This window comes from Columba livia, chromosome 4 (assembly GCF_036013475.1).
Source record: "Columba livia isolate bColLiv1 breed racing homer chromosome 4, bColLiv1.pat.W.v2, whole genome shotgun sequence".
Classification (NCBI taxonomy): Eukaryota; Metazoa; Chordata; class Aves; order Columbiformes; family Columbidae; genus Columba; species Columba livia.
This window is the reverse complement of record NC_088605.1, coordinates 66,367,045-66,385,421: the sequence shown is the minus strand read 5'-3', so window position 1 is coordinate 66,385,421 and position 18,377 is coordinate 66,367,045. Positions and strand designations below refer to the sequence as shown.

Here is an 18,377-nt window from a genome sequence, read left to right as displayed (position 1 = left end):
AAAAGAAAAGATGGCTTTAGAAATCTGGATAAGATGTGTGTTCTGAATTGTCGTTATTGCACTTTAAATGCTGCCCGTTGAATGATACGCAGCTGAATGATATGTATGTGAATTTTCTTTAAAATATTACATAGAACTTCAGTAGCAGTACATTTAATACTGATAAAGGATAAGCGAGGCTGTAAATGTTTTGCTTCAAAGTAAAGTTGAAACTCATAGATTTAGGAAATTTTTTTTAGATGTTTGGGCTTTTTATTTTTCCCCTGTGATGCATGTGGTCTGAGCATACGTGCTTAAGGAAGGAACTGAAATGAAATATATGTAAAAGAAAAATGGAAATGACTTGGTAGAAAATAGATATCTAAGTTCTGAATTTAATTTATTACCACTTCCCAGCAAACACTTTGTGTTCATGCAAGACTTTTGTAGATTAGTATTTCAAGGTTGTTTTTTTTTTAAAGCAATTAGTCACTATCTATGTAAAAAACCTTGTAATCTAATCTGTCAAGTTATTTAAAAAAATCCAAAAAACCCTAGGAGTTTTTATAAACTATATTGGAGAATCTGCATATTCTTTTAAGAAAAAATCCTGTAAGGAGAATCTTCATTTGAAAATTCCTTGGGTATTTTTTTCCATATATAAATGGAATGCAATAAATTTCTTTGTACTTTTATCTCAGATTGTTAAACAGGGTCTCACAGCTAATTCGTTACTGGACAGAGGCATGCAGCTTACAGGATCAACATCTAAGTAAGTTGAAAGTATAAATGTATTTATGTTGTTAATAATTTAACTTATTTAATTTTGATGTTGGTGTATAATGAGAAGGTAATATATGTATGCAAGTGTTGGTTGAGACCCCAGGTCCGTCTAGCACAGAGCTCTATCTCCCACAGTAACCATGGGAATGGACACTCAGGAACAATAAGAGCAGAGTAAGCACATCCTGCGTCCCAGCCTTCAAACATTTTCAAGTTAGGTTATGTGATTGATCTAGTTGTAAACTCTACAGCATCTCCTCCAAGGTTTTGTTCAGTCTCTCCATGTATCTATATAACTGCATAACATTATTTAGCATATTTTTTTAAGAGTAGGATTTTCCTGATACTCCTATTAAATATTTTGGCTCTTGCTAGCCCTTCCAAAATTTGCTTCATAGCGGTAGCTTTTGGTACGGAACTATTTTAGAAATTTTAGAACAGAGTATTCTATTATAAAATGTTTGGGGTTGGTCAAAAAGAAAATGCAGTGAAAGAATTAAATGCTTCCACTTGTACATTTTTAAGATTGCAATTTGCAGCTTAATTTAAATTAATCTGAGAGGTGCTTATGGCAAGTGTCCATCATTGCATTGCAAAAGCTGAACTTGAACCCAGGGCAGGGCCTTGCTCTGGGATTATATTTGTGTGCTTTCGAAGCAGTAGAAGAAACCTGCCTTTATACACATTTTATTGAGAATTAGAATGATAGCAGGATGTCTTTGTATTTCTTTTACAAAGCTAGATTATTTGACTTGTATTTGACTCATTTAGTACGCCTTATACTCCTTTGGAAAAGAAGTCTGGAGAAAATACAGATGATGAAACAATAACAGAAGAGTGGACGTTGGATCACCCAGTCTTCCAGACACGGACAACGGCAATAGTAGAAGTAAAAGGAACTGTAGATGTAGTTCTGACTCCTCTTGTAGCAGAGGCACTGGACAGGTAATGAATTTTACTTTTACTACTGCAGTGTTGATTTAGCTACAAATTGTCTAAAATCAAAGCTGTGTTGTTCAGCAATGGTATAGGTTAAATGATTGAATAATGTTATTGATGGAAGAGGCGGGCTTTGTAACCAGTGAATGTAATTCTGCATTTCTTATGAAGAAACTAGAAGAATGTCATGCTGACCTGGGAAGTGCCCTTTGTGTCTCTCAATGCTTAATTTTTCTCTCTGCAGTGTTAATTAAACATTAGTGATGGCATGTCGTGTGAAACTGGAAGCTTAAATGGTCTGTTGTGGGCTTGTTTCCTCTCACAGGTATATAGAAGCGATGGTGCATTGTGCAAGCTCTCGACACCCAGCAGCAATTGTTGATGATCTGCACTGCAAAGTTCTGCGGGATGCTGTACAGAACAGCAAAACAAGCTTCTCAGAAAATGTAAGAAAGGGAAGAAAAATGCACAAAGATTTGAAAGAATATTGCTTTATATATTTGACATAAAAAAAATTTAATTTAGTGTTTTGAGATCTAATAATTAAATCAGATGTTAATTTGGAATACATCTTTATTTCCATCCTGTGCTTAATGTGTGTGCATTTTTATAATGAACTGTTACATACTGTCTTTCAGTGACCAGAAATCTCTCCTATGTGATTGAAGCTTTTCTGCTTTGGACAGTCTAGTCAGTATCTACAATAGTTTGCATAAGATCATATGTTCTGTGCTTAGAAATTACTATAAACTCATATTCTTATGTATTATATTCATGTCAGCATTACATAAGTTATTATTTTACAGTAGTTAGGGAGAGGAGGTAGAGGAAATCCAAACTGAGCTGTGAAGGTGCATGTGTTTTCTTTGCAGTTCATCTGATACCTTAAAAAAACAATTTAGCTTGAAATAACTGTGTGGTAATCTGCAGAATTAGGAGTTCTTTCTGTCTGAGCTAATGAACATCTCTGTTTTTCATGATTTCTTAGACTTCACAGTGTTACAGACACTGATTATTTGCTTCATGATAAGTTGTTCCATATAACTCAAACTTTCAGCTGAAATCTGGTCATTAGACACTGCTTCCCTTTTGGATCTAAACCTACTTGATCTCTAAGTGCTACAGTCCTTGTTTTAGAAATCATGGTATTGTGCTTTCAATGACGTCAGGATCTCTTGCTGCTTCTGTGCTAATAAACTATCCTGTTACTCTTTATCTTAGCAGCTCTGAGTTTCACTGAGAATAAATTATTAAGTGCTAACACTTGTTTCTTCACTCCAAGTTATCTTCAAAGCAGGATATTAGAGGAACGAAAATAGACACTACCACTACAGGAACAACAAACCAGGGACCAGCACAGACCAATCTCTCACTTAAGCAAGATAATGTGACAATTAAAGGTCTTCAGGCCAATGTTACTGTACCAAAGGTAACAACTTTTTGTTTAGCTTATTAGTAGACAAGTGCCTCAGAAATTACCCTTATTTTGCATCCCCATCAGTTCCCCAAAAGTCGAACTGAAGCTTAAGTGTTTTTGTGATAGACAACTGAAGTTTTTGACAGGATAGTGTGTTTTGGAGCTGCTCAATTTGATTTTGGTAGGTGTGCAAGTTAAATAACAACCACTGTAGGGATAACTGACTGGAATGTCGTTATGTTTTTACATCCTCTAGGTGTGATCGTTTTATATATTTTTTTTTTTTCATTGTACTGATAATTATAAGACAAGATTGTATCAGAAAATAGTTGTGTGCACTTAATGTAACATGTTTTTCTAAATTTCTTTACTATTTGGGGAAATTTTAAATACAGGTGAACCTGTGTTTACTACAAGCATCTGTTGATGAATCACCAGGGGTTTCTTCTGGGAAAACCGTGACTCACGTTTCACTAGTAGCTTTGTGTTTTGATAGAATTGCCACGCAAGTTCGTATGAATAGGTAAGAATAATGCATATCACTATTAGTGGCTCTTTCTTGTTATGGCAGTCAAAAGACCTACAGTGATAGCAATTTCTTTGAACCATAGCTTTGCAGTTCTGGAAAGTATTTAAAAGAGTTGTCGTGGCTGAGTTAAGCAATAAAATGTGTCTTCTATGGTTTATAAAAAGTTATATATAATATCTAATTAGAATTGCAGTTTCTTTAAGAAATGGAGGAACCCTTCTGGAATAATTTTGGAAGCTTAGTTTTAACTCCTTTGTGCTTAAATATCATGCAGGATAAAATTAAACTTTTCAGTATTTTTCTGCTGAAGTTTGTCTGTCTTCTGTCTTAGGAAGAATTCTTCTTTAATACTGCTGTGCCAATGTCACTTAACAATTTAAATGGGTAAAAATCAAATGAAATGTCTCTGAGATTTGATCGGGTTTTTTCTCCCTTATATTCAAGGGGTATAGTTGAGGAGACTCCAAACAATGCAGAAACAGGGAGGAATTCTGTCACATTTGATCGCTACATGCAAACCAGTAAAATGCAGCCCCAGTCTTCTGGCTCTCTGCGATCCAATGCCGGAGCAGAAAAAGGAAAAGAAATTGCTGCTAAACTGAACATCCATCGTGTTCATGGACAACTTAGAGGCCTTGATACCACAGGTAAGCCTGGTTTTTTTAATTGTGGAAATGTCACTTTTCGTAGAAGCTGGTGGTTATAGTTTGCTTTGGTCTTGTGGTTTGGTTATCTTCCTTTTTTTTTAATCAACACAGATAAAAAGACACTAGAACCTGGAGATTTTGCAGATACTCTAAAAAGAAGTTTAGGACAGTTATTCCCAATTATTTTCTGTTGTTCTACTGAAGTGCTACATTTAAATGCAGACAGAGTGAAAATAATCAAGACTAACTTGGAAGCAGTTTGCATGGTGAATGGGTTGTATTGTCAAGATTGACAAGCACTGGGAAAATTTCAGGCCTGGGCTCCCTTCTTCCCAGTTGATCTCTTCTCAGCTACCATTTTTTGTCATCTGATGAGGGAAATGCTTATTTGCTGTCTTACTACTTTCTAACATTTTCAAGATAGGTATAACATACCCGTTGTACTGACAGTTTCAGCATGACAAGCTGTAGGTTTCTAACTGTAGTGACTGAAAAACTGAAAATGAAATCTACTCAATTGTTTCTTGTTTGTGTGATGGAAATTCCTTCAGGAGGTTATGAATTAAATTCAGCTACTATAACTCCTGATCCTGGAAAAGCTTAAGATGACCAAAAGTAGATGCAGTTTTTGTTAAAATTGATGGAATTTTGATGGAATCTATAGCAGTTAGTGCTGTGTTTTACTCTGTACTACAAAGAATAGGAATCTTTAGGACATGAGGAAGTGCTCTGTGAAACAAGTAGGATTAAAAACAGAATCTAAAAACAAAAGAGAAACAACAAAACAAAAACATCCAGAAAACTCCCACACAAACAAAAACCAAACTAACAAAACCACACAGAAACACAAAAGCAAACCCCACCACCAATGACCAAAAAAACCCCAAACAAACCTACCACAAAAAAAAACAAAACAACAAACAAAAACCCTGTGCAAAGTTGAGTGAGCAAATGGCATTGGAGGAAAACAAAAGCAGTAAGAGAACACTAAAATGGTTAATTCCTTTTTTACTTCTTTATGGATAGAATCGTAGGTGTAGTACCTTGTGTTGGGTATGCTGCAGATGTTCAAGAAGGCCAGTTAATTTTTGAATTCTAACCAGCAAAACCCATCATCTTCTATTTAAAATGTTTGAGAAATGTATTTCCTAGGTATCTTAGCATTTCACATACTCTTCAAAAGTGATTGCAGTTATAATTTGGAGGCAGAGAGGGAGGATTGAAAAGGGATATGAAATGACTTAGTGTAGTTCTTTTCCCCAGATATGTGACATTTAGCTCTGTGTGTGAGTTAATAGGCAATAGGTATAAAATTATTTAGAATATTCCTTCAGAAATGTCACTAGAAGAAAGGATTTATATTTAAGCTACATCCTAACATGAAAGAAATCAAGGGGTCATAGTCCCCTCCTGGATCTTAGACAGCAAAGATCATAATTAATTAAAAACTGCTTGGGTCTATATTTTCTTAGGAGTCAGTGAGACCTGGCACTTTGCATTCTCCCAGCATAGACATAAACATGCTTCCAACCAAGCAGCAGACTTTAAAACGAAATTAGAACTTTATTTCTAAATAACCTTCAAGTAAGCTATAGTTAACACCAGATACATTTCTACCAAAACAGATTATCCAAGAATACTTTCAGCATCACTGTCATTTGTTGCTGTTAAATCTTAGGGATTCATTAGGAATGTGGTTTTGGTAAATAATTTCCGGCCAATTGCCAGTTTCAGATAGAAATCTGAAGACCTTGTTTGTACGTGTATTTGGAACCACAAATCGACAAAAAGATGAAGGCAAATGTCTTAGGGTTGGGAATGTCTTGAAGCTTTAACTTTGTGTTGCTCAATCCTTGTTTTTCCAAACTTAAAAACTATGCTGCCTGTCTTAACATACCAGGAGGAAGGGTTTTCATCTTCCTTATTTGCTTCATTTTGAATTGATCTTACTTCCATTTTCCCCCTGTCCTGTTTGAGGGGTACTAGAGAGGCAACGCTTCCAAAACAACAGTGTTTACAGAAACATCAGAGAAGTATTTGGAGGTGGAAAGTTCTTTTCATTTTGTAACCAAGTGGTAAATATGTGGGTTTTTTTTCTCGCAGATATTGGAACTTGTGCAATAACAGCTATTCCTTTTGGGAAATCTAAAGTTCTTTTTACTTTGGAAGAGCTGGATGAATTTGCTTTTGTGGATGAAACAGATCAACAAGCTGTTCCAGATGTAACTCGAATTGGTCCTAGTCAAGAGAAGTGGGGATGGATAATGTTCGAGTGTGGAATTGAAAATTTAACTATTAAAGGTAAGGCTTTAAGTAGGCTTTATTTTATGAAACTGTTAACTGTTCTGTTGTTAGGTCTTCTAATTTAGCAATTATTTGACTAGAAGTTACAGAATATAGGTGATACTAAATAGTACATGTCTAGTATAAATAAACTATATCACATAATAGATAATGTAATAAAGGAGCTTTTAGTACTCAATGCCACTCGTGTATGAAATAATTCCATATAAACTGGTTTCAGCAGTTTCTGAACTTAAAGCGAAGGTAAGAATCGGTGTTTTCACTGATCACTTAAATCCTGACCTTGCAATCATACTCACAGTAGATGTCTGCATATAAAGGCAGGAGTTTTGCTTTGGCTGGGGAAAGCTAGTTTCAAAAAGAAAAAAAACAGTATACAGGTATTTCCTGTCATCCAAGTTGTTCTTTGTGGGTAATAATGTTTAAAAACATTTTCACACGAGTAGTCTTTATCTAGTTGTAACAAACTAACAGAAGCTCTACAACTAGCCGTTAAATTGTGGAATAAAAATTGTAGTGATAAATTGTTGTGTAAAATGGTCATGTATCTTGTTTAACCATAATCATATGCATTTCTCCTCTTAAGAGCAGATCTTTTTTATGGGACGCAAGTTACACAAGTTGACGCATTGCAAACATTTACAGTGTTGGTGTGTGTGTGTTTTTATAGGGGGAAGACAATCTGGAGCAGTATTGTATAACACATTTGGAGTCATGGGTAAAACAAGTGCTACAGAGAGAGGTGGATTGCTTGCATCAAATAACTCTTCCGATTCTCCAACTGGTAGTGGTTATAATACCGATGTGTCTGATGACAATCTTCCTTGTGACAGAATAAGTCCTTCCTCAGATATTAATGGAAACTCGGTTTCAGATGAGCAGGTATGTGCGCACTGTGTTGAAATGATCGGTCTTGGGTTGTTCTTTTTTAAAGTGATAAGAATTAATAATCAAATTGACAATTGTGCCAAATGAATTAATCGTGTCTGCTTGCACACTAAACTTGCAGCTTTCTGCAAGGTCTCTTGGTATTGTCTTGGGAGAGATGGTGAGCAGAATTAGCTTATTTTCTTCTTCACCTAAATGCATATTAAACCATTTCTTTTGAACAGTGCACCATATGATATGTTAGTGCCTTTCAGTGTAATTACTTTGGAAAACAATTTCACTTTTGACTTTGTTTCCTTTTTTAAGGACGAAGGGGTTGAATCTGATGACCTGAAAAAAGATATACCCTTGATGCCTCCTCCTCCTGACTCTTGCAGCATGAAGTTAACAATCAAAGAAATTTGGTTTAGTTTTGCTGCCCCTACCAATGTGCGTTCTCCAGCCCATATATTTTCAAGGTATAATTTTACCTGATTTCAAAGAATGAAGGTGACAATTCTGCTTTGCTAAATTACAGTTGTATTTGGTAGATTCTGAATGTAATTCCGATATTTTTGGAAGCTTCTCTGAAAATGAGAATTTTGGATTTTACGTATGTTGCAGTAACTTTTTCTTCAATTTTTGATTGTTCTCATTATATGGAAATATTGCTAGAAAATTTTTAGTTGGATATGATTAAAAGAAAAGACATTTTTCTGTTCTATTCTACCTGTTTGAATGTCATTCATAATAGCATTCAAAAATTGTACTAATTGCTGCTGCAGAGCGTGAATACGCAATTCTTTTGATTTTTCTCAATAGGCAGCTGAACCTCTTGAGTACTGCAACACCTGCAGTTGGTGCCTGGCTTGTTCCCATTGATCAAGTGAAATCGTCATTAAATAAGTTAGAAACTGAAGGAACCCTGCGAATCTGTGCTGTTATGGGTTGCATTATGACAGAAGCTTTAGAGGTAAATGACCTTTATAAAATCAATAGGCATATCAGAACAGAGCAGTGCAATATGCAATATATAGCTGTTGTGGGTTCTGGATATTGTTTTCACTAATGAATTTGTAGCACCTCTTATGACCCTTTACTTCCAGAAGTGGTCACAAAAACTCACCACTTGTGCTTTTTGTATGGAATCTAAATTCCAGTGGAAAAAAATTCTAGTGGAAAAGTCTTGTGCTTCTGACAGAAGTGCATCTCCAAGTAACATAACTAGAGGTTCTGCCAGTTGAAAGTAAGAAACATGGCTGTAGCATCCAGTATATTTTATGCAATATAGAAGTATGTTAAATTATGAAATATTGATGGTATCTTTTGGGAGAAAATGTGAACTTATGTACTGCTGCAATGTATTGAATCATTGTGTTTATTGGATCTGCTTGTTAGAGGAATCATAGAATCATTTCAGCTGGAAGAGACCCTCAGGATTGTCGAGTCCAACCCTAACCTAACCCTAGCACTAAACCATGTCCCTAAGAACCTCGTCTAAACACCTTTTAAACCTCTCCAGGGATGGTGACTCCACCACTTCCCTGGGCAGCCTGTTGCAATGTCTGACAACCCTTTCCATGAACAATTTTTTCCTAATATCCAATCCAAACCTCCCCTGGCGCAACTTGAGGCCATTTCCCCTCATTCTATCACTTGCTACTTAGAGGAAACCAAGACCCTCCATGCTACGACCTCCTTTCAGGTAGTTGCAGACAGTGATAAGGTCTCCCCTCAGCCTCCTTTTCTCCAGGAAGGGAGGACAAGCATAGTGAGGGTGAAACAGTTTACAGAGAAGTGCGAAACAGACGGTTTGTATGACAAATCAGGTGTTACTGTGATCTGCTACGGAACTTTCTTGTGTGTAGGCAGTCTTCTTGCTGTTTGTTTACTTGGCACCATCTATTGGGAAGATTTTGAGGTGATACCCATTGGTGAGATCCTGTCTGGCATCATAAGACTGAGCTTAGTGTCAGGCTAGTCTTCTGCTGTGCTCAAAGAATCATCCTTTGCAGCAGTCTCTTATTGCCGCCTCCCTTCCTATTTCTTTTTCTACCCTTTTTCTAGCATTGAACCAATTTAGGAAAGTGTCTTTTCTTTAACTGGAAATAGTTTCTTTTCAAATCTTGGTTATCTGCACTTATCTGTTTATTAGTCTAGAAGACTTTGCAAAGCCTGGGATTTGAATCCAGTCTTTCGTTTTATTACTTCGTTTAAATAAATAATCATGAAATATGACTTTTTCCACATACCACCTCTTAAAATAAGGTAGGTATCCATGTAGCAGATCTTTGCAGAAGTTCAAAATGGGGTTAGAATTTTGTGGTACCATAGATGAAATCTTGTAGTTCATGCGCGTGTTCTGTTTGCAAGTTGTGTTCATATGTGGAAAATTGTTACTTTTTAATCTAGAATAAAAGCATGCACTTTCCTCTGAGAAGCAAGTACAACAGGCTTACCAAAGTGGCTCGTTTCTTGCAAGAAAATCCTTCTTGTTTACTGTGTAATATATTGCACCATTACCTTCATCAAGCAAATTACTCCATTATTGAGGATGCTACCATGGTGAGTTACTCTGTAAAAATGGAAATAACTCAGTGTCTTAGTTTCAGATGTACCAATTTTAATGTCTTAAATTAGGTAACAGTTTAAGCAAAGTTAACAAACAAGAAAATATGACCCAAGTAGATATGGCTTCTCTAGTTTCATTTTCTTTGAGATATGCTGGTTTTGTTGTGGCCTGTGTATAAGCATATTTTTTGTTGAGCTATTTTGGCAGTAAATATGTAAGAAATCATAGAAGAAAAAGATATGTCTTTACAATTGTTAATGGCCTTTTTATCCAGTTTAATTTTTCTTAAAGATAACAGCAAAGTGCTAAAAATTCGCATCTGTAGTTTTAAAATTGAATAAATCTTAATTATTAATGCAAATGCCTGCACTGATCGGCTTATTCCAAATTCTCTCATTAGAACGAGTTTCCATGTCCTTTAGAAACACTTAAATAATGCAGACAGTTTAAGAAAAAAGCTAGAATTGTAGAAACTTTAAGGCTTAAGTATCTAATTTGTTTTTGCTGGCTTCAGAATGTAAATGCCTGGATCGTAATGGTAAATAATTGTTTGAACAAACATATTAGGTATAAGGAGGAGTATTTGTTCCTGATTTTGTGTCATTATCATAATCCAGTTCCACAGCTGTCAGACTTAAAGGATACGTTTTTCACCGCATTGAGCTGAGAGCCCAGTGATCAGAAATAGCTCGGCTTGTGGCAGAAATAGCACTGCTTGATTTGTGGTCAAAATGAGAAGCACTTGGTTTTTTTCTTTAGCACAGTTCAGTGATGTAATCAAAACAATCCCTATTTTTTGTCTCAAATTTATGTTTTTAAAGTACTGCTTACCAACAATGAAAAAAACCCCACACTTTTTTTAATTTCGGTTCTGTTTCTATAGTCAGTCTAGTGCTGTTGTGAATTTTAGTCCATCATTCAGAGCTTTACAACTACTGAAGTACATTTATGTTCATATTTAGTAAACCTGTTTCCTGTTGTTCATTGTTGGCCTCTTGGGCACGATTCTCAGGTCATGTAAATGTAAATGAATGTATTTACTGTGTTCAATGAAGCTTTATCTGTTAGTGCTGTGGCTTCTTATATCTGAACAGACGTCGTGTGGTGCCGGCATGGTTCTGTCATAAGCCTCTTGAGCACAAAGAGTTGAGTTCTGACTGGGTTTTTATCCCAGTTTACTTTAAAGTGCTGAGATACGCAATTTTAATTTTTGTTTTTCTTTAAGAGCGATGGCCTTCCTGCCCTGGTAACCTTAAAGAAAGGTCTGGTTGCTTTGGCAAGGCAGTGGATGAAGTTCATTGTGGTGACCCCAGCCTTTAAAGGAGTCAGCTTGCACAGGCCAGCCCAGCCACTGAAGTGGCAGCCGAACGCCTGCCACGAGCACGAGGATGGACTCGGGTTGGACAACGGAGGGGGACTTCAGAGCGACACCAGTGCTGATGGAGCAGAGTTTGAATTTGATGCAGGTATTTTTCTCTTCTTCTGTGTCCCTATACATTCATAGGGATAAGTAGGTCCTCTCAGAGCTTTTGTATCTTTTGTAGTTTTAATGCTTGAACACATTATAATTCTTCGTTTTAAATCATCAAGCTTCTTTTTTAGAATAATTTTCATTTTCAAGCTGCTGCTGCCAATTAGAATTACAGTAATATAATAATTTTAATAGTTGTTTGGGGGAGAACGAAACAGGAGGCTTGTATTTCTTCACATACTTTGTATTGTTATGTACTGGACGAAATACATAAACTTAATTATTTTTTAGCTTGCGAATAGGATTCTGTTGTGTGGCTTCTGACCTTAGTTAAGAGTTGTAACGTGAAATTCTATGAGCTCTCCTAAGAATAGTTTCAAACCTACCTTCTTATTTGTTCTTTATGAAGACATTTTTCCTTCTCATTTTTACTACTTCATACATGGTAGACTTCTGTTGCCAGCTTACACATGGCCAGTTTAACAGAAGCAGCTGAATTAGGTTTGTATTTGATACAAAGCTGACTTAAGAACCACAGAAGGGAAGGGCATAAATAAATACGTGTTGTTGGAGCGCTCTTTTTGCTGCCTTGAGTTGACTGGTTTTTTGTACTATGTACTATGTACTGTCTTCAGACTTAGAATGTTTATGTTTTTCTTCTCTCAAGTAAAAAGTATGCAACACTGAGGAAAAATTAATTGTAAAGAATCAGGAGGAGAACCTGCTTTGGGTTAAAAGCCAGGTAGCAGTTATCAGCTTAAAGACAGCAAAACCAAAGGTGTTTGTGTCTGAAACTTGTATATAATCATACAGCGTGATGGACATTTTTTCCTCCTTCTTTAAAATATCTGCTTTGGTTGAGCAGAAACAGACTATTACAGTCATTAAGTTGTTTGTTTTTTCCCCCCTGTGTATATTCTTCTGGTTTTTGCCAAGAATTTTGGAAGTGGCAGTTTTGCTGCCTTGTATTAGATGTGCTTCTAGATTTAAGTCATGCAAATATAAGCATCTTAATTCAAAAAAATGATCAGCAATGCCAGAGTTAGCAAAAGAAAGTGAAATTTGGCAACTTCCTATTGGATTTGTAGCTCGGAGCAACAGTTCTATGACATTAGAAGAACAAAAAGATTATTACATAAATTCCATTAGGCCCATGTCTGAGGTTTTCTTATTTGTCTTAAAATTCCCTTGAATTCCACAGACAGCTGTGTGTAGGTGTGTGTCAGAATTTGGAACTCCATGACTCCTTGTAAATAAATGTACCTAATAATAGATAATGTACCTAACAGTAGATAATCGTGGTTCCTCACATGTACATACAAATGAGAAAAATGGTTTGCTTGGTTCCAGCTACCGTCAGCGAGCACACCATGCTCTTAGAAGGAACAGCCAATCGCCCTCCCCCTGCTGGTGGCTCCTCTGGGCCCGTAACTGGTGCTGAGATCATGAGGAAACTATCCAAGACTCACACGCACAGCGATTCTGTGCTGAAGATAAAGGTAAGTTTCTAGCACCGTGCGTGATGGGAAAGTGGTTTGTAGCTGGCCTGTTCAGAAGCAATTCTGTAGGCTGCAGATGAATAAATACTTATCTAAAAAGTAACTAACACATGGAAAGTATGCTCCTTATCCTATAAAATTGATGTGTGATCAGCTGGTGTATATTCTGTGTGTGTTCTTGATGTGTCGTCTTGCCAGTGAGCTTCAGAGCCAAGCCTAAAGACAATATATCTATTAAGGATGTTCTTCAACTTTTCTGGTTTCTCATCTAGAGGATTTAACTATTGTTATACAAAATCTAAGATTGACATAGCGTGTGGGGTTGTTTGATTCCACAAGCTTTTTAGAAAACTACAAGATTTCATTGTTCTCTCTACTTTCTGAACAGAAAGAATCTGTGAATATTTGTAGGTTTTTGAGAGTGTGGTGTGGGGTTCTTGTCTTCTGTATGTCTTCTGTTAGGCAGCTTGATGGTTTCTACCAATTCCTTTTCAGCTATGGTTTTTCACAGAGTGGTTGAGGTTGGAATGGGTGTCTGGAGGTCATCTTGTCCAGCCCCCCTGCTCAAGCAGGACCACCACAGCCAGTGGCCCAGGATTGTGTCCAGGTGGCTTATGAACATCTCCAAGGATGGAGACTCCACAGCCTCCCTGGGCAACCTGTGCCAGTGCTCAGTCACTCTCACAGGAAAAACATGTTCCCTGATGTTGAGAGGGAACCTCCTGTGTTTTGGTCTGTGCCTATTGCCTCTTGCCCTGTCACTTGGCACCACTGAAAAGGGCCTGGCTTCATGTTTGCATCTTCCCTTCACGTATTTATAGGCATAAATAAGATCTCCGTGAACCTTCTCTTCTCCAGGCTGAACAGTCCCAGCTCTCTTAGCCTTTCCTCATTGGAGAGATGCTCCTGTCCCCTAATCATCTTAGTTGCCCTTCATTGAGCTCTCTCCAGTATTTCTCTTCAGTACTGGGGAGCCTGCAAGCAGGATGCAGTACTGCAGGTGTGGCCTCACCAGTGCTGAGTAGGGGGTAGGATCCCCTTCCTTGACCTGCTGGCAGCTTACTGCCTAATGCAGCCCAAGCTGGACAGCCACCTTGCTGCCTCACATTCAACTTTGGTGTCTGCCAGGATCTCCATGTCCTTTTCTGCCTAGCTACTTTCCAGCTTATTGGATCCTAGCGTATACTGGTGCATTTGTCCCCTGTAGCAGATGGTTGCCCAGTACTATCGCTTGCTGCTCCCTCCTGGTGGTCTTGCATGCTTTAGGGTTAAGTGGCACAGATGCTTTGCTTGGAAGCACATCTGGCTCTTGTTCAATTTTGAGGGCAGAGAACCTGTTTCATTTTGTAAGCCTTTAGGTGGACCAGAAGCTTTCCTCCTGGTGCCAGATGTCCCCAGCTTTCATTCTTTGCCTTCCCCAGAGGCTGCACTTCACTTACGCTAGGGGTGGAAGGGATTTGGTCTTCAGTTGAAGACCATATACATAAGCATAAGTTGAAGATCAAATACAAATGAAGGTTACATTCAGTGGTATGTACTGTTCCTTCTGCAAATTTGCTTTAGATAATTCTACACATCTGCAGCTCCATTTGTTACTTGTACATGTGGAATTATTTCAATACTTGAGAATTCAATAGCATCTTTATGCACAATACCTGCATGGCGTATAACCTGCCCCAGATGAAGTGCTACTGGTCCAGAAGTTTGCAGGAATTAGATTTTGGTAGTTCGTATGTTCCAGTCTTATGTTCAGAGTAAATATTGCTTCCTTTTGCACTTTATACAGTACTTCATTAGTTTGTTTGTTTTCTTCACAAGGGTATACATCCGTATCATTCCTTAAGTTACACTAGTGGAGATACAGCTACAGATTCACCAGTACACGTTGGCCGTTCTGGAATGGCAGTCAAAGAAAGTCCGAGAAAGGAGAGTCTGCTCAGCTATCTTACTGGGAGCTTTCCTAGCCTGCACAATCTTTTGGAAGGGACACCTCAAAGAAGTACAACTGCAGTTAAAAGTAGTTCTTTAACAAGAACAGGTATGATGTAGCATAAGTAAGCTGAAGGGAGGATTGATTTTATTTTAATTGATTTGGAAAAGGTACTATATTTTCACTTTGAGTTATTTCTGTTTAAGATCCTACCTCCACCATTTTTCCCCCAGATAATAATCCTACTTTTTGACAGCAGTTCCTAGACATTGCTGCACTATACCATTTCCTATAATACTCACTGCAGTGAGTACATCAAGTTGGGAAAAGAAATGATAACTAACAAAATACATAAAATATTATGCTTTTACTTAGCCTTATTACTTTTTGATTATAGTACATAATTACTCAAGTTAATATTTTTCAATTAATAAGGAGATTAGGTGAACGTTCTGTATTTGTCATTTTTTTCTTGACCTTGTAAGTAGGTCAAAAAGTGGACTAGAACTAACGTTACAGTAACTTAGTGTGTGTATAATAATTTGCAGATTTTTAGTAATGGTCTTTTGAACAAACATGTTTTGTAGAAGTTTGAAATACATACATTGACATTTTTATGTTCCATGTTATTGTTCAGAGTGAATTTTTATAATTTATATAAAGAAAAATAGAGACGTTTGTACTGCAGTTTCTCTAAAACCTCTCTCCTTTGCTGTCAGGGGATGAACTATTATTCAGAAAAAAAGGTATTTTGGTTTCTTAATGACTCCTTTTTCTAATTAATGGTAGAGATGAATAAATGCGAAGACATTTGTAGTGCAACATCCATTAGTCTCCTAGTATTACTTCTGCGGTAGCATCTGTAGTGCTGTTTGCCACAGAATTTACTGGAATAAACCTTAAGTATTAGGCTTATTTGAATAGTAAATGTGTATTGTCAGTAAAATTATGCTATGTTCCTGGTTTTTGGGGACTTTGATACAAATGCTAAAGCTTCTGTTTTATCTGTATAGGAAATACTGTGGCCACAGACATGTTATCTGAACATCCTTTGCTGTCTGAACCATCTTCTGTGAGTTTCTATAACTGGATGTCAAATGCTGTGGGCAACAGAGGAAGCGTAGTACAAGAAAGTCCAGCCACCAAATCTGGACACAATAGTCTTCCAACAGGTATTGCTAATTACAGCTGAATTTAAGAGATGATTCTGGGTCGGCTGTTCCTGTGTTTACTTTCTCATCAAGTGACTTAAGTTCAACGGGCGTAAATACTTTAATACTTGGGAACTTTTCAGCAAACTGGAAAATGAACAACTGTGATTAAAGCAAAAACGTTGTTTTCATTTTCTTCACCCTGCCCTCAAAAATTTAGCTTTTTTGTACATTTGGAACTGTAAGTGCAGCTTACAAAACCACGTGAAGCTGCCAAAAGCTTAGCCAAAAAATCATCCTCAGTTACAGAGTTCTTTGGGTTTTGTTAGTTATTTTTAATCTCTCATTTACATATGCTGGTTTTGTAATGAAGATTCTGTACACTGGAGCCCTTGCTCTTTCTTAGCTCAATTTTGAAGCTAAACATAAACATATATTTTGAGAGTAATGTTCCTCAGGGAGGGTAAGTGAAAGGAAAAGACTTAAGTGTAATAAAGAAACAGATATTTAACAATTTATGGCAGCTTGTTTATTATTCTTGTAAGCCTGTCATCATTCATAATCCTCAAATATGCATCTTAATTTTCATTTCACTAATACTAAATTTGAATGTTTCTTTTATTAACAGTCTTTCAGCCATTATATGTTAATCTTGGGCAATAATAAGTTGGTTTTACTTTTTTTAGTATTGAACAAATAATTTGATCCTACAAAACATTTTTTGGCTGTATGTACTGCTTAATTGGTAAACTGTAAACTGGAATGTGTTGGGACATGGCTAATAGAGAAGGGGCATGGCTCTATTGATCCGTTGTATCAGGAGAATTCTGTTCTAAGTTAGCATGAGTAGGCCTCAGTTAGCATGAGTTTGGTGTAGCATAGTGGAAAAGTACTGAGCGGTTGCTCTCTGGTTCAGCTGAGCGTTTAGATAAACAAGCTGGGGAATTATCTCTAGCAGGGTGAGAAGGTTGCATTCCAGAGAAACCACAAGAAGGTTGAGCTCATTATGTATACTATCCAATCAATAGAAGACGAGTAGGCATAATTATTGTATACTATCCAATTAATAGAAGACGAGTAGGCATAATTACTGTATACTATCCAATTAATAGGTGACGAGTATGCATAATTATTGTAAGTCTTATATAAATCAGCTTAGTGCATCAATAAAGTTGAGGTATGCTTATCACTCATATTGGGTCGACCGCATTCCTTCCTCCGTCCGCTCGGGTCTGGAACTCTGATGGAATTTTTCTCTCGGCAGGAATGTATTTCGCTGCAAAAAGAATCACAGGGTAGCAGTATAGCTTTCAATTTTGTTTTCAGAAAAAGCTGTATTTTTTCCTACCCAAACTATAATAGTTTATTCACAAGCTCACATTCCTGAAATTACTTCAAGATTTTTAACACAGATCTATTCAAATGATGTTTCTGTGGGTGCGTGTAGTTGTGGCTCTCTTAAATGCTGTAAGCTTGAGTTCTGAAGAATCATGCTTAATTTCCATTGTCAGAGGAACTTGGTCTCGGGGAGGCTGAGTCCAGTCTGGGCTCAAGATGCGGATGGTTCAGCATCACTCTGCCCTTGTGCTGCATGTCTGATTGTTGGTGAATAGAACAACTGCGGAGCAGTGGCTGTGCATGGGCATTTTTATGAAGAGCATGTTTGGCTACAGACTGATGTATAGAGACCTAATAAGTGGGTCTTGTATTGAGACTAATAAAACATGGAGGCTTATAGGACATAGAAAGCTAAAAGCAAGTATCTGCATCTGGGGATAATCTTTGCTTTTTGTTGATGGTGTAGGCTGCTCAGCCTATATAAACTATTTAAATTTAAACCTGTGTTAATATCCTGTAGAATACAATACAGACAGAAGGCCTTTCCAGATGTGAGTTGGGCTATCTCTATTACCCGTTTAAGCACTATCAGACTGTTTCTTTATCCCAAATGCCATTTTTGTGAGGTTACAGACTTGATGGTGTTCAAATTTGCTGTGGTGTTAGTGTTCCATGAGTATTTATTTTTTAGGTGTGGCTCCCAATCTTCCTACAATACCTTCTGCTTCAGACTTCAACACAGTTTTGTCTAGTGACCAGAACACCCTGGATGGCACACACTCGCAGCACAGCACCAGTCAGGACGACATCGCAGGTGTAGAAGAGGGTAACCAGGGGTTTCCTGCTGTCCAGCTAGCAGATGCACAGGTAGGTGGGCTTTGCTGATGTATTTGGGAGTTCTGTAGGGAGAGACTAGTTACTACTTTAAAAAAAACCCACAAAATGAAAACC

General features: G+C 37.2%; 1 protein-coding gene across 19 annotated transcripts in view; it reads left to right on the top strand.

Annotated features, from left to right (window-relative positions):
- BLTP1 (bridge-like lipid transfer protein family member 1) overlaps positions 1-18,377 on the top strand; it is a 127,858-nt gene that overhangs the window by 57,645 nt on the left and 51,836 nt on the right. For 18 of the 19 annotated variants that reach the window (XM_065062106.1, XM_065062120.1, XM_065062119.1 and 15 more), the window contains exons 29-44: positions 681-751; positions 1,534-1,707; positions 2,027-2,147; positions 2,984-3,130; positions 3,514-3,641; positions 4,092-4,294; positions 6,398-6,595; positions 7,269-7,480; positions 7,793-7,944; positions 8,288-8,438; positions 9,878-10,030; positions 11,263-11,503; positions 12,859-13,007; positions 14,826-15,045; positions 15,951-16,109; positions 18,118-18,293. In XM_065062106.1, coding sequence (XP_064918178.1) covers positions 681-751; positions 1,534-1,707; positions 2,027-2,147; positions 2,984-3,130; positions 3,514-3,641; positions 4,092-4,294; positions 6,398-6,595; positions 7,269-7,480; positions 7,793-7,944; positions 8,288-8,438; positions 9,878-10,030; positions 11,263-11,503; positions 12,859-13,007; positions 14,826-15,045; positions 15,951-16,109; positions 18,118-18,293 — 2,655 coding nt within the window. The remainder of the gene's footprint in view (positions 1-680; positions 752-1,533; positions 1,708-2,026; positions 2,148-2,983; positions 3,131-3,513; positions 3,642-4,091; positions 4,295-6,397; positions 6,596-7,268; positions 7,481-7,792; positions 7,945-8,287; positions 8,439-9,877; positions 10,031-11,262; positions 11,504-12,858; positions 13,008-14,825; positions 15,046-15,950; positions 16,110-18,117; positions 18,294-18,377) is intronic. The other variant, XM_065062105.1, reaches the window with a different exon arrangement.